The following is a 15,175-nucleotide window of genomic DNA, read 5'->3' as shown; positions in this document are numbered from 1 at the left end:
TAATGCTTTTCTAATTTAGATTCAAAGTTAAGATTGTGAATATTATTGAAACATAAAAATTGTAACATATGTTTAAAGAAAATTATAATATTAAAAACTATATACTTTTTGAATAGTTATATTGATTTTATTTCACCAAGTCTTATAATTCCATGAAGCAAATATTTCATGTATATATAATATTTTCGATCCCTCTTGGGAGCGAATTGGAGTTTGAGGAGATATAAGGTGGATCTTGGTGAATGGAGAGATAAGGTGTTTCTTGGAGTGGGGAACTAATTACTAACATCTAACATGACTTTGCCCGATCAAAAAAAAATATATATATATATTGTGTAAAAAATGAGTGAGATGAAAGAAAAGTGTATTATTTTAACACTTCTAGTTTGTATAAATTTCTTAGTTTAAATCTATTAATTACGTATTATATGTCAAATTAAAGCTCTTGCCACGATATTTAATTTGATATGTATATTGAATATTTTTCTATTAACTAAAAAATATTTTTGTAGGAAAAAAGCAAGATAAAAATGATAATAAAAAAAGTAAAAAGAAATAAAGAAATTTCTATGTTTAGTTTGAGATTTCCATATTAAAGAGATTTCCATGTTTAAATTTATGTTAAAGGCTCTAGAATTGTAGAGCTTTGAAATAAAACTCTTTCATAGTGCCACGTAGGACCTAGAATTAAGAGAAGCCAAGAATCCCAAACCGTATTATATAATGATGATTTTGGCGTTAGTTGTCCTTTGCCTGCTTATGGATTTTGTTGAGCTTGTGATACTAGTATTTTCTTATGTTTTTTAGAGATAGCTTGATTTAATTCAATGTTATGGTTTATGTTTAAATTAGTTTGGTTTTCGTTGCACTCACTTATTTTGTGTAGTTTTAAGTTCGTCTTGGCGATCCATAGCTGTCACACCCCAATTCTTGAAGGAATAAACTATAATCGAGATGCGACTAAAATCATAGAAATAAACAAGGAAAGAACCTTGTGGGATTCAAATAATAGGATAAAAAGTCGGGGAACGCCCTTTGAGTGAAGAAAGACAAAAATCAAGTGATATTAGTCAATCAACAACATTCTAAGCCTTAGGATCACAAGTTCGGTTTCATGCTTCCGATAACCAACGTTAATAATATAGAGCTAGAAGTTGAGAGTTTAAGCTCGATAAGAAAACATAATTCAGAATTTAACATAAAAGTCTTAAGTTGGAGAAATAAAAGACAAATAAGAGCTAGTGCAACAGCGGAAGACAAAATACGGAGTTGAACCCTAGCCTCAGCTCTGCCCCGTCAGCACCGACCAATCAACCTGAAAACATTTGAAAGAAATTTTGGGCTAAGTACTAATGTACTTAGTGGGCTAGCATTTTTATAAATATTTCATAATCATAAGAGCAGTTTATCCAATTATACTTTACATGACTTAGAAGGTTTTAAAACAAAAATAACTTCTAAGCATGTTAAAACATTTTATTATATTGCGCGCAATTGTCACACTCCCTTTCCGTTACTCGCTGTGATCCCGGACCTTTTAGCCACCGACGGATCCATTACTCCTGCTTTACTTGGACTGAGGGCGTAACCCAGCCAAGCTCCCATTTGGGACCCAATGCTCCGGAACACATCCCGTCGAGCACCCTTATAACGCCTCATACATGATTAGTGCCCGATGGAGATCAACCCACCGAGTCAGCTAATAGGTGTACACAATTCTCAAACAACGTGTTAGGTCATAAGAGAACCTCGATCGATTAACTTATGCGAGCCTTAAACAGAGCAGAGTGCACAAAAATATTTATTGGATAAACAGTTTTCATTTCATTGAAATATTTAAGCTCAATAGCTAAATCATACATTTGGAAAATAAGCCCACCTGAATAGGCAAAGCCTGTCGTTTATTCTTAACTCTGAATTGGTATAGCAGTGCTAGTCCTCACGATCCACAAAGCCTACAAGAAATCTATAATCTTAATAGGTCTCCTGAATCTAATCTTAAGTCATAGTGAAGTGCTTAATATTCTATGATTCATTTAGCCGGGTTTTCAAAATTTAATGAATAAATAATTGAAAATATTTCTCTTGAGTTAAGAACACCAACAATATTCTTACTCATCTTTCTTTAATAATTGAAATTATAATAAAACCAATTAAATCATAAATATTCTTATTGCAAAATATAATGCAAATCATGTCATGCTTTACATATAATAAGTAATTACTTAAAATATGCACATAATAATAATATAATATTATTATGAAAATTATCCTTTAAATAAATTAATCAAACTAATAATAGTTCAATTAATTAAAAATAAGAAAGCCCAATTTAATTAATTGAAGGCAAATTAAAATCCTTAAATAAAATAAGGCCCAACAAATTTATTAATTAATAGCCCAACTGAAACAAAAATAAATAAAATCTCGGCCCAAATATTCATAAAAATCGGCCCATGACTCGAGCCCACTCTAATTAAAATCGGCCCACAACTCGAGCCCACTCTAATTAAAATCGGCCCACTACCAAGCCCATCACTCAAACCCAACCCCAAAGCCCAACCCTCACCAAGCCCTACACCCCCACCCTCTTCTTCTCCCCCATAAATCGCACAACACTCACACACACATGAAGCAGCTGCGCAGCGGCAACCTCTCTCCCTCTCTCGGCTCCCTCAAATTTCCGCCGCCACGGCTCCTCCTCCGGCGACTGGCCGCCGCCCGCCGAATCACCACATCATCTTCCTCTCTCCTTTACTTTGGTTCCACCAGACCCCCTTCTCCCTCATCCTCACTTCACGCCAAACCCCCTTCTCCCTCATCCTCACTCATCAAACTGACTCGCCACCGTGGAGACTCGCCGGAGACGCAGCAGCGACGAGCCACCGCTACCAGCTTTCTCTCTGACAGTAGCCGAGCACAGCGGCACCTCCTTCCTCTCGAATCCGGCGACCACAGGACATCCATGGCCGCCGCCTGAACTCCCTCCGCTGAACTCCGGCTGCCACGACCAGTAGCTGGTCGCCGCCCATTCTCCTCTCCTCTGGTCAGACAACAACAGCCCCACGGTAACTGCTGCTGCTCTCGACCACCTCCATCTATCCTTGATAACGGCGAAGCGCCGCTGCCCCCCTTCAAGTCCTCCGGCAGTCGCAGCGAGCGAGCTGCGATACATCTCTCTCCGCCCTTGGCCGAGCAGCAACGGCGAGTCACCGTCGTGCCCAGCCTCTCTCCAAAATCTCGACTCACTCCCGACTCTCTTTCTCTATGTGAGAACAGAGTACCACAGACAACCCTCAATTTCCGGCAACCGCAACGAAGTCACGGCCGTGGCCCTTCCCGACTCGACACAGCAAGCAAAAACAAGCTTAATACTTTTCTTTCTTCCGTTTATTAACAGACTTGAAAACTATTTAGTACTTGCTTATGCACATACATGAATGTATATATATATATAAATATATGCATATATCTGTGAGATGATGAATATGGATTTGTTTCTCTGCTTTAGGCTCAATTAGCACAGGAAGTAAACTAATTGAGTTAGAATTATAACCTTTTGATGAGGTTTCGGCTGGTGTTTGTTGTTGTATTTGTTGTTGTTTACTAAGCTTCTGTGAATGGAGTTCTGTGAATGGAGTTGTACAAGAATTTCAGATGTTGCTTTATTCAAAAATTTGCAAGAGAGACAAGAAAAAAAAAAAAAAATGAAAGAATTTCAAAGTTCCAAACTTACATGGGCAGTGGCGTTTTTTTTTTAGAGAGAGAGAGCTTGGAAGTTGCTGAAGGTTGTAAGAATTAAATTATGAAATTATGATTGCAGTTCTTACCTCTGCACTTGTTCCTTGGTATGTAGGAGAAATGGTGAGTGGAAGGGAATGAGTATTATGGCTAAAGTTTATTTTGGTGGGGGGCAAAGTATGGTGTGAAGTGTGAGTGGGGAGAGTGGAAAGTGTGAGTGGGTAGTGATGTTAACGTTGGTGGTGGAAGTAATGAATTGGTGAGTAGTGTAGCACCATTGATGAGTAGTGGATTGAGGATGAGATATGGGAGGATTTTATTAGTCTGCATAAATACATGTATGCTAAAAATAATCATGATATAGGGTGGCTATTAGGAACATAAATAATATATCGGGACTGTAATAATACTTCAGGGTTCGAAAAAAAATAGCTCGTGAAAGATTGCTAAATTAAATAAATATGCAATGCATATAAATTCAATAACTAAATTTACGAATATTTTTGTAAATCATTTTTGTTGGAATTAAAAAAATAAATTCATTTTCTTTTATCCGGCGTGAATCAACTTAATATCTAACTTTAAAAAAAAAAAATTCTAAATTTAATATAAATAGGCGGGGTGTTACATTCCTCCCTCCTTATAAAAATTTCGTCCTCGAAATTGCATATCTGGGTCATCTAGTTTGGATACTAGACTTTCATTCCACTCAACTCTTGTGCGGCACTAAATCATATACGTACTTAATTCCCTAACAGCGCGACATCGTTTAGCAAACTAGAAAATTTTCCTCAAACTCTGGTACGTCGTTATGTCGTGGAAACTTGTCTCGTCCTCTCCTGAAGATTGAAGAGGGATCTTTCTCTTGTTAAAAGTATCGTGGCGCTGACTTGAGTAAGTCAACCAATTCGAGGATTGCGTCAATTTCTATCATAAGAATAACATGTAAGTATGTCAAAATGTTTCGGCGCCTATATCGAGCTCTGAATTCGCGGTGACGTCCTTAGTAGCAGTCTTTCATCGTCAGTTGTACTAACTTCTAACGTTGTTACGGACGATTATAGCGTAAATTCTAATTTCTTACAAGCAACATATGAAATGGAAGAATAGGATACTCCAATATTGAATAGAGCTATAATCGACATGTCGAAAATATTAATCGTACCTGCCAGGTTCCCGTGATCTCCTGCTGCTCGGTGTTGGTTAAGGGCATAGGCCCTAGCGTATCGTGGTTGGTTCTGATTTCCTCTAGGACCTTGGTTTTGTCGTTGTTGGTTTCCAGGATTTTGTTGTTGGGGTGCTCCTCCTCCCTTCTTTGGGCATGTCGAGACATAATGCCCGGCCTCTCCGCAGTTATAGCAGACGTTCATTCCTTTCAGACATTCTCCCGGATGGAGTTTTTGACATTTTGGGCAAGGAGTTTGAACTATTGCTTGAGGTTGTGGGTTCTGATGTTGATTCTGATTTTGATTTGCCGTCCATGGTTTCTTCCCATTTCCAATGTTTCCACCAGTCCCTTCATTCCATTTTCTCTTTCCCTTACTACCATCTTGAGATGGTACAAATCCAAACTGTTCGGGGGATTTTCCTTTCTCCCTTGGCAACAATGACTCAATAGTGAGGGCTCTGCTCAATGTCTGCGCGTAGGTGAGACCCCCTTGACTTGCTAGGGAAATCGCTATCTCGTGACGCAGTCCGTTTCTGAACTTCTCTGCGCGTTTCTCATCGCTGTCCACCAACGTCGGAGCATATCTTGATAGCTGATTGAAGGCTCTATCATACTCGGTCACAGTTCCCGTTTTCTGTCTCAAATTCCAAAACTCGTTCTGTTTCTTTTGTCGGTAACATCCTGGTATATACTTCTCATACAATTCAGCCTTGAATTCTTCCCATGTGAAATTCTCCCACTGTTCGTCAGTCATAGTCCGCCTCACTGACTCCCACCAAAAGTCAGCTTCGTCCACCAACTGATAAGTTGCGCATGCCACTTTATCCTCATCGTCACAACGGATGTAGTTGAAGATCCGTTCTATTGCCCTAACCCATTTCTCGGCATCCGCAGGTTCGCCCAATCCATCAAACGTTGGGGGTTTTTCCTTGCGAAACTTTTCCTCGGCTGTGCGATTTGGTGCTACTTGTGGAATAGGCTCTTCGGGTACAAATCCCCTACCGCGCCCACGGCCACGTCCGCGCCCTCTACCACGTCCTCTTGGTGCACCTTCCATTCTGATTGACGGACGAGAATCAGCAGACAAAGAGACTCATTCGGCATACATACATACATACATACATATATAGATATACACGAGATATATCGCTTCTATAGTGTAACCATGTGAAAGACTAGTTCTACGTGGAAACTAATCTAAACTTAAGTGGAATAACTTAAGTGAAACCTTAATCTCATGACATTTCTTCTACGTTGTAACATATCTATGTTAAACGTTGCTATCTTATCATTCCTTACTTAAATCGATCAAGCGGAGCTTTCACGACTAACATTTCTAAAGTATCCTTGGGTAGTACTCAAACGATTTGTAAGAGACTCATCATTCATATCGTACAGGCAGTGGACCTAACACGATAACATAAAACTTTTCATTCATTTAATCATTTGTTTCTTTTGAAACCTTTAAACATATGGACAATAAATGCCCCTTTCATAAAAATTTTCTTAATCCGGAAAGATTAATGAAATCTAACTCGACCATAAATTCATTGATTCGTTAAGGGCTCGGGTAGTCCCAAACACGACATACATACATACATTGGTTATATGAGTTAAAGGCTCAAAATAACAATATGAAAGCGATAAGCAATTCATATAACATCATACATTGAAAGCGCGCACTTCTTAAAAACTTTGAAAGCATTTAAAATCATTGAAATTTTTAAGTCGTACCTTTTGTTGCGGCAGTGTGACGGCGAGCTGAGGGTCAACAAATTTTCTTAGAAGTCTAGAGATACTATTCTAGACTCGTCATTGAAAAGCTTATGGTTATCAGAAACATGAAAGGAAACTCATGCTCTGATACCATTCTGTCACACCCCAATTCTTGAAGGAATAAACTATAATCGAGATGCGACTAAAATCATAGAAATAAACAAGGAAAGAACCTTGTGGGATTCAAATAATAGGATAAAAAGTCGGGGAACGCCCTTTGAGTGAAGAAAGACAAAAATCAAGTGATATTAGTCAATCAACAACATTCTAAGCCTTAGGATCACAAGTTCGGTTTCATGCTTCCGATAACCAACGTTAATAATATAGAGCTAGAAGTTGAGAGTTTAAGCTCGATAAGAAAACATAATTCAGAATTTAACATAAAAGTCTTAAGTTGGAGAAATAAAAGACAAATAAGAGCTAGTGCAACAGCGGAAGACAAAATACGGAGTTGAACCCTAGCCTCAGCTCTGCCCCGTCAGCACCGACCAATCAACCTGAAAACATTTGAAAGAAATTTTGGGCTAAGTACTAATGTACTTAGTGGGCTAGCATTTTTATAAATATTTCATAATCATAAGAGCAGTTTATCCAATTATACTTTACATGACTTAGAAGGTTTTAAAACAAAAATAACTTCTAAGCATGTTAAAACATTTTATTATATTGCGCGCAATTGTCACACTCCCTTTCCGTTACTCGCTGTGATCCCGGACCTTTTAGCCACCGACGGATCCATTACTCCTGCTTTACTTGGACTGAGGGCGTAACCCAGCCAAGCTCCCATTTGGGACCCAATGCTCCGGAACACATCCCGTCGAGCACCCTTATAACGCCTCATACATGATTAGTGCCCGATGGAGATCAACCCACCGAGTCAGCTAATAGGTGTACACAATTCTCAAACAACGTGTTAGGTCATAAGAGAACCTCGATCGATTAACTTATGCGAGCCTTAAACAGAGCAGAGTGCACAAAAATATTTATTGGATAAACAGTTTTCATTTCATTGAAATATTTAAGCTCAATAGCTAAATCATACATTTGGAAAATAAGCCCACCTGAATAGGCAAAGCCTGTCGTTTATTCTTAACTCTGAATTGGTATAGCAGTGCTAGTCCTCACGATCCACAAAGCCTACAAGAAATCTATAATCTTAATAGGTCTCCTGAATCTAATCTTAAGTCATAGTGAAGTGCTTAATATTCTATGATTCATTTAGCCGGGTTTTCAAAATTTAATGAATAAATAATTGAAAATATTTCTCTTGAGTTAAGAACACCAACAATATTCTTACTCATCTTTCTTTAATAATTGAAATTATAATAAAACCAATTAAATCATAAATATTCTTATTGCAAAATATAATGCAAATCATGTCATGCTTTACATATAATAAGTAATTACTTAAAATATGCACATAATAATAATATAATATTATTATGAAAATTATCCTTTAAATAAATTAATCAAACTAATAATAGTTCAATTAATTAAAAATAAGAAAGCCCAATTTAATTAATTGAAGGCAAATTAAAATCCTTAAATAAAATAAGGCCCAACAAATTTATTAATTAATAGCCCAACTGAAACAAAAATAAATAAAATCTCGGCCCAAATATTCATAAAAATCGGCCCATGACTCGAGCCCACTCTAATTAAAATCGGCCCACAACTCGAGCCCACTCTAATTAAAATCGGCCCACTACCAAGCCCATCACTCAAACCCAACCCCAAAGCCCAACCCTCACCAAGCCCTACACCCCCACCCTCTTCTTCTCCCCCATAAATCGCACAACACTCACACACACATGAAGCAGCTGCGCAGCGGCAACCTCTCTCCCTCTCTCGGCTCCCTCAAATTTCCGCCGCCACGGCTCCTCCTCCGGCGACTGGCCGCCGCCCGCCGAATCACCACATCATCTTCCTCTCTCCTTTACTTTGGTTCCACCAGACCCCCTTCTCCCTCATCCTCACTTCACGCCAAACCCCCTTCTCCCTCATCCTCACTCATCAAACTGACTCGCCACCGTGGAGACTCGCCGGAGACGCAGCAGCGACGAGCCACCGCTACCAGCTTTCTCTCTGACAGTAGCCGAGCACAGCGGCACCTCCTTCCTCTCGAATCCGGCGACCACAGGACATCCATGGCCGCCGCCTGAACTCCCTCCGCTGAACTCCGGCTGCCACGACCAGTAGCTGGTCGCCGCCCATTCTCCTCTCCTCTGGTCAGACAACAACAGCCCCACGGTAACTGCTGCTGCTCTCGACCACCTCCATCTATCCTTGATAACGGCGAAGCGCCGCTGCCCCCCCTTCAAGTCCTCCGGCAGTCGCAGCGAGCGAGCTGCGATACATCTCTCTCCGCCCTTGGCCGAGCAGCAACGGCGAGTCACCGTCGTGCCCAGCCTCTCTCCAAAATCTCGACTCACTCCCGACTCTCTTTCTCTATGTGAGAACAGAGTACCACAGACAACCCTCAATTTCCGGCAACCGCAACGAAGTCACGGCCGTGGCCCTTCCCGACTCGACACAGCAAGCAAAAACAAGCTTAATACTTTTCTTTCTTCCGTTTATTAACAGACTTGAAAACTATTTAGTACTTGCTTATGCACATACATGAATGTATATATATATATAAATATATGCATATATCTGTGAGATGATGAATATGGATTTGTTTCTCTGCTTTAGGCTCAATTAGCACATGAAGTAAACTAATTGAGTTAGAATTATAACCTTTTGATGAGGTTTCGGCTGGTGTTTGTTGTTGTATTTGTTGTTGTTTACTAAGCTTCTGTGAATGGAGTTCTGTGAATGGAGTTGTACAAGAATTTCAGATGTTGCTTTATTCAAAAATTTGCAAGAGAGACAAGAAAAAAAAAAAAAAATGAAAGAATTTCAAAGTTCCAAACTTACATGGGCAGTGGCGTTTTTTTTTAGAGAGAGAGAGCTTGGAAGTTGCTGAAGGTTGTAAGAATTAAATTATGAAATTATGATTGCAGTTCTTACCTCTGCACTTGTTCCTTGGTATGTAGGAGAAATGGTGAGTGGAAGGGAATGAGTATTATGGCTAAAGTTTATTTTGGTGGGGGGCAAAGTATGGTGTGAAGTGTGAGTGGGGAGAGTGGAAAGTGTGAGTGGGTAGTGATGTTAACGTTGGTGGTGGAAGTAATGAATTGGTGAGTAGTGTAGCACCATTGATGAGTAGTGGATTGAGGATGAGATATGGGAGGATTTTATTAGTCTGCATAAATACATGTATGCTAAAAATAATCATGATATAGGGTGGCTATTAGGAACATAAATAATATATCGGGACTGTAATAATACTTCAGGGTTCGAAAAAAAATAGCTCGTGAAAGATTGCTAAATTAAATAAATATGCAATGCATATAAATTCAATAACTAAATTTACGAATATTTTTGTAAATCATTTTTGTTGGAATTAAAAAAATAAATTCATTTTCTTTTATCCGGCGTGAATCAACTTAATATCTAACTTTAAAAAAAAAAAATTCTAAATTTAATATAAATAGGCGGGGTGTTACAATAGCCATTGTGCTTTTTGATTATGCAGGTTCGGATAGTTTTTCCTATCAATTCTTCCATTTACTATGTTAATGTGAATCTATGTGCTTTAAATTTGGAGAGATGTCTGTCTTTGAAAAATATGTATAAAGTGCATATTTTGTATCAAAATATGTTTGGTTAACTGAGTTTTATAATGGCCCCACCCCACCGAAGGAAATTACCAGATGTTTGATTTACTTTTCAAGTTTATCCTTCCCACGGATATCAAACAATTTTCCCAAGACCATTTTATAAACACAAATACTCTTACAACTAGTTTTTAGAATGACACTATTTTATTCGGAAAATGACATTTATATTTTCGAATGACACTACTTCAACATATAAATGACACTTGAAGATCTTCAAGTGCATTTGTATGTTAAGTAGTGTCATTTAGAAACGAATTGCACGGTGCAAACGGTTGTACGCGAGAGTGCCTCATTTATAAATAAACAAGCAACTTTTATTCATTATTATTATTTTCCATTTCGGATTTTTTTTAACATGAAGACGGGATACTTAAGTAGCTGCACCATTTGCGGCTGACGGTTATAAATTGTAAATTGTAAATTAAGAAAATTTAATTCTCAAATTCGTATTTTTTTTATATTAGCAGTGAGGAAGACCTTTTATATTGCTGGTATATCATTGTGAAATTCATATAGTCTCTTCTCTTTTCTGATTCTAAACCAATAAAGCTTGGAACGAACAATTACATCTGAGTTGACTAGTTTGCCAAAATATTGAGCATAATTCAGAATCATGGCAAGAAAGAGTGCATGCATACAATGTCGGAAAAAGAAAGTGAATCTAAACATATGCCAACGAATTTCATGTAGATGTATGTGTGCCTCTAAGACTGCCAATTACACCAACTTTCACACCATGTGCGTATATAACAATTAAGGCTGCGTTTACTTTGATGGATAAATTTATCCATGGAAAAAAATAGATAACACAAATTTGGTGATATTATCCATCCTTGAAGTGAAAATAAGGAAGAAAAATTGTGAGCATCTCTTTTTGTATCAAATGTTGGAAAAGGAAGGAGATATTTAAAGGTATAAATTTGTGTTATCCATTTTTTTCCATGGATAAATTTATCCATCAAAATAAACGCAGATTATTAGAAGAGACCGATCGTGGTATAGCAACAGAGATGAGGCCTTTTGGTCTCTTTATTTTTTGGATAAAAAGTAGGACAAATGTCCTTATACTATTGGTTTTTTTTTCCCCTCTTTTAAAAAGAGGATTTATGATAGTTCCTCATTTTTCTCTTGATGATTCGAACTTCTGGTCAATTGGTTGTGTATGTTTAATTTAGATATTAAGATAAAATCTTAATATCTTTTATACTCCCATCGTCTTTGAAACATATTCTTAAGGAGAGAGGCGACGCAAATTTTAATAAAAGATTAGTTGCCTATTTGATGAGTGCAGTGCTGGAAATTAATTTTGTGTATTTTTTATACTTAATTTACTTGTGGTGATTATTTTTATTTGATTTCTTATAGAATTAAATATAGTATAATTATTCTATATTCTTTTATAGATAATCGTAGTATTTTTATTGTCCCAAAACAAATTTCTGGTGAGTGGGAAATGACATGCTAAAACTATGTACTACATGTGAGACCTTTAGAGTTGAAAAAATATCAAAATTCACAAATAGTTTGTAGATTTACAGGCAATTAAATATCTAGACTAATAGAAAATTTGAAAGAAAAAATATCTAGATATTTCGGTGGGAATTCTAAATATATAATTAGATAAAAAAAGGTTTTGTCAAGATCTTGGTCATTCATTTGATACGTCTACAACTATAAAATAATTTCATCTTCGACCATTTTTATTAGAGTTATTTTATACTCCCTCCGTCTCACTATAAGTGGTTCGAAACTTTTCGGCACATGAATTAAGGAGAAGGTATAAATTGGTTAAAAATGGTAGGGCATACACTTTTTTAAGGGTTAAATTTTTCTATTTATTGAAATAGGCCACTTATAGTGGGACGGTTCAAAATAGAATACATGCCACTTTTAGTGGGACAAAGGGACTATAATATCAATAGAATTTATTTTTTAAATATAATATTCTATTTTTTATAATTATTTTAAAGGGTTAATTGCATATAAATTATTGAACTTTCAACAAATTCTCATTTTGCACATGAACTTTAAAATCTTTATTAAAATTACTCAACTATTAATTTCTTCTCATTTTGCATAGTTGTCCATTTTTGGGTCAAACTTTGGGCCTGAAATGATGTCGTTTTCATTCAACTATAAATTACAACATCAGATCTATTTTTCCATATGGTCATATTTAAGTTACGCAAGCATATTCATGCCAAGTGAGTATATTTATGCCATGTCATGATGATGAAAAATGGGCAAATATACAAAATGAGAAAAAATTGATTGTTGAGTAATTTTAATAAAGATTTTAAAGTTCGTATGCAAACTGAGAATTTATTGAAAGTTTAGTAATTTATATGCAATTAACCTATTTTAAAATAGGGTTAATAGCCGAAAAATACACGAACTATCACCAGATTTGCATTTTGCACATGACCTTCAAAAATAGCTCCAGAATACACAACCTTTCGATTTAATTGCAATTTGCACATGCGTTGACCATCACTTAAACTCTAGATGACGTGTCTCCCGGAATTTGCAGACGTGGACGCACCGACGATGAACTAAAACGACGCCGTTTTGTCAAAGCTTTTTTAAATAAAAAAAATAAAAAAAACATCAAATCTGGCTATCCCTCTCCCCCGACCCCTCTCTCCTCTGCTCCAGCGAGCAGCAAGCCACCGCCGCCGCCGCCGCCGCCACTACGCCTGACGCCGTCGAACTCATGTCTCTCACAGCTCTCTCTCTCGGCCATATCCGCGACGGGAGCAGCACCGTTCAACCGCTGCCTCCCCCCTTTCAGATCTGGAGCCATTACCGATTTAGAAAGAAAGAAAATGGCAAAGCCTTGGAAATCAATTCTTCGAACCGTGAAACCCTATTCAGAAACCAGAGAATCAATCCTCCTCCCACCAAACCGATGCGGCGAGTCCAAGTCGTCTGACTCGAAGAGCTGCTCGATTCAGGAGAGCAGCAGCGGCGGCGGCGAGAGGAAGACGATGAGCAACAGCTTGAGTTCCGCTTCGAGGAAATATAGAGGCGTGCGCTAGCGGAAGTGGGCGGCGGAGATTCGCGATCTGGTGAAGCAAAAACGTGTAGAAATCGATGGTGGATTGTGGGTAGCGGAGATCCGCGATCTGGTGAAGCAAAAACGTGTAGAAATCGATGGTGGATTGTGGGTAGCGGAGATCCGCGCACGATCCGGTGAAGCAGAAGGCGTGGAGGGCTGGATTGTGGGCGGCGGCGGCGGCGTCCTCGGGCGCCGTTGTAGAAATCGATGGTGGATTCTTGCTGCTGGGGTTTCTCTGAGGGAGGGTGGGGCGATGGCGGATTCTTGCTGTTGGGGTTTCTCAGAGGGAGGGCAGGGCGATGGCGGAGGCGGTGGGGGTGGCGCCGGATTCAGCGAGAAAGAAGAAGAGCTGGGGTTGGTGACGGTGGCTTGGGGGTGGAGAGGTGCCGGATTCTTCATAAGTTTATTTATTTATTTATTTATTTATTTTTGAGGAAATTCTTAAAATATCAAAAGAGAGAAAAACTTAATTTCTATTCAAAACGACGTCGTTTTGAACACGTGGCTTGCCACCGTGTAAAAAATCCACGCATAATGCCATGTAATTTGAAATAATTTCCACGTCATCACCGGTCAAACATAAAAGTCACCGGAACTTTCGCCGTGTGCAAATTGCGATTAAATCAAAAGGTGGTGTATTCTGGAGCTATTTTTGAAGGTCATGTGCAATTTGCAAATACGGAGAAAGTTCGTGTATTTTTTGGCTATTAACCCTTTAAAATATAGAGCTTTTGAGGATCATCTAAATAGTTTCACTGACCATTATCTAATATGCCCTTGTTTCTTGCAATGATGGCAATTCTATAGTATTATGTATGTTACCAAACATGATATGAAAAGTGTTGTTGACACAATCGTATTGTGGTGAGCAAATCACCTAACAAGCACAACCGTCTATACATGGAAGCCATAATGATGGAGAAGGGACTCACTGAGGCCATTGATGATGGACGCATTGGTCCCACGAATGATCCCAAGGTTCGATATATGACCTTGGCAAAGGAATTTGGGTGGGACAAACAACTTGCTAAGAAAATTTGGTGCTTTGGTCTTGAAAGTATTGGTCCCAACATGGTTATGGATATGTGTAGGGGAGTCCAGTATTTGAACGAAATCAAGGACTCTGTTGTTGTCGGTTTTCAATTAGCGTTTAAGACAGAGGCATTGGCTGAAGAAAACATGTGTTGCATTTGCTTCAAGGTGTGTGATGTGGTTCTTCATGCTGATGCTAATCACAGAGGTGGTGGATACGTTATTCCCGTCGCTAGGATGGTCATCTATGCCTTCCAGATTACAACTAAGCCTTGCATTTTGGAACCCGTGTACCTTGTGGAGATCTAGGCACTAGAGCAAGCTCTTGGTGGAATTTATAGTGTGTTGACTCAGTGTTTGAGGAAATGCAGAGGTTGGGCACCCCTCTCTACAACATCAAGGATTATCTTCCCGTTATTGAATCCTTTGGTTTCTCAAGTACTCTAAGAGCTGCCACCTCCGGTCAAGCATTCCCACAGTGCGTGTTTGATCGTTATGAGATGATGACTTCTGATCCTCTTGAAGCGGGGACCCAGACTTCTACCCTTGTTGCTGATATTCACTCTCTGAGTTCGAAGACACGTTGTGAGTGCGATAATTATTATGTTTGTATCGGATATCTAGTTTGTATTGGACATCCTTGTTTCTGAAATTCTTTTTTTGTTGCTCAGTTCA

At 38.5% G+C, this 15,175-nt stretch overlaps 2 protein-coding genes and 1 long non-coding RNA gene across 3 annotated transcripts; 1 reads left to right on the top strand and 2 right to left on the bottom strand.

Annotated features, from left to right (window-relative positions):
- Positions 1 to 1,153: 1,153 nt before the first annotated feature.
- On the bottom strand, positions 1,154 to 4,196 carry LOC131011154 (uncharacterized). Its single transcript, XR_009096769.1, has 3 exons — positions 3,831 to 4,196; positions 3,557 to 3,628; positions 1,154 to 1,955 (listed from the first exon to the last, which is right to left on the bottom strand). It is a non-coding gene; the product is annotated as an uncharacterized LOC131011154 (long non-coding RNA).
- A 603-nt stretch (positions 4,197 to 4,799) lies between these two features.
- LOC131008239 (uncharacterized) lies at positions 4,800 to 10,063 on the bottom strand. Its single transcript, XM_057935131.1, has 4 exons — positions 9,698 to 10,063; positions 9,425 to 9,496; positions 7,747 to 7,822; positions 4,800 to 5,967 (listed from the first exon to the last, which is right to left on the bottom strand). The coding sequence occupies exon 4, from the start codon at positions 5,964 to 5,966 to the stop codon at positions 4,800 to 4,802; it is 1,167 nt and encodes a 388-aa protein (XP_057791114.1). The 5' UTR covers position 5,967; positions 7,747 to 7,822; positions 9,425 to 9,496; positions 9,698 to 10,063.
- Positions 10,064 to 14,368: 4,305 nt separating this feature from the next.
- On the top strand, positions 14,369 to 14,809 carry LOC131011153 (elongation factor 2-like). The gene has a single exon (XM_057938950.1). The coding sequence runs from the start codon at positions 14,369 to 14,371 to the stop codon at positions 14,807 to 14,809; it is 441 nt and encodes a 146-aa protein (XP_057794933.1).
- The last annotated feature ends 366 nt before the right edge of the window (positions 14,810 to 15,175 follow it).

The sequence above is a fragment of the Salvia miltiorrhiza genome, chromosome 2, assembly GCF_028751815.1.
Source record: "Salvia miltiorrhiza cultivar Shanhuang (shh) chromosome 2, IMPLAD_Smil_shh, whole genome shotgun sequence".
Lineage (NCBI taxonomy): Eukaryota > Viridiplantae > Streptophyta > Magnoliopsida > Lamiales > Lamiaceae > Salvia > Salvia miltiorrhiza.
The sequence above is the reverse complement of the archived record's forward strand: the minus strand, read 5'-3'. Positions and strand labels throughout refer to the sequence as shown.

Bases quoted from the DNA above. Each gene is read 5' to 3' on its own strand.
- LOC131008239 (XM_057935131.1), bottom strand. From the start codon at position 5,966: ATGGAAGGTGCACCAAGAGGACGTGGTAGAGGGCGCGGACGTGGCCGT.
- LOC131011153 (XM_057938950.1), top strand. From the start codon at position 14,369: ATGGAAGCCATAATGATGGAGAAGGGACTCACTGAGGCCATTGATGAT.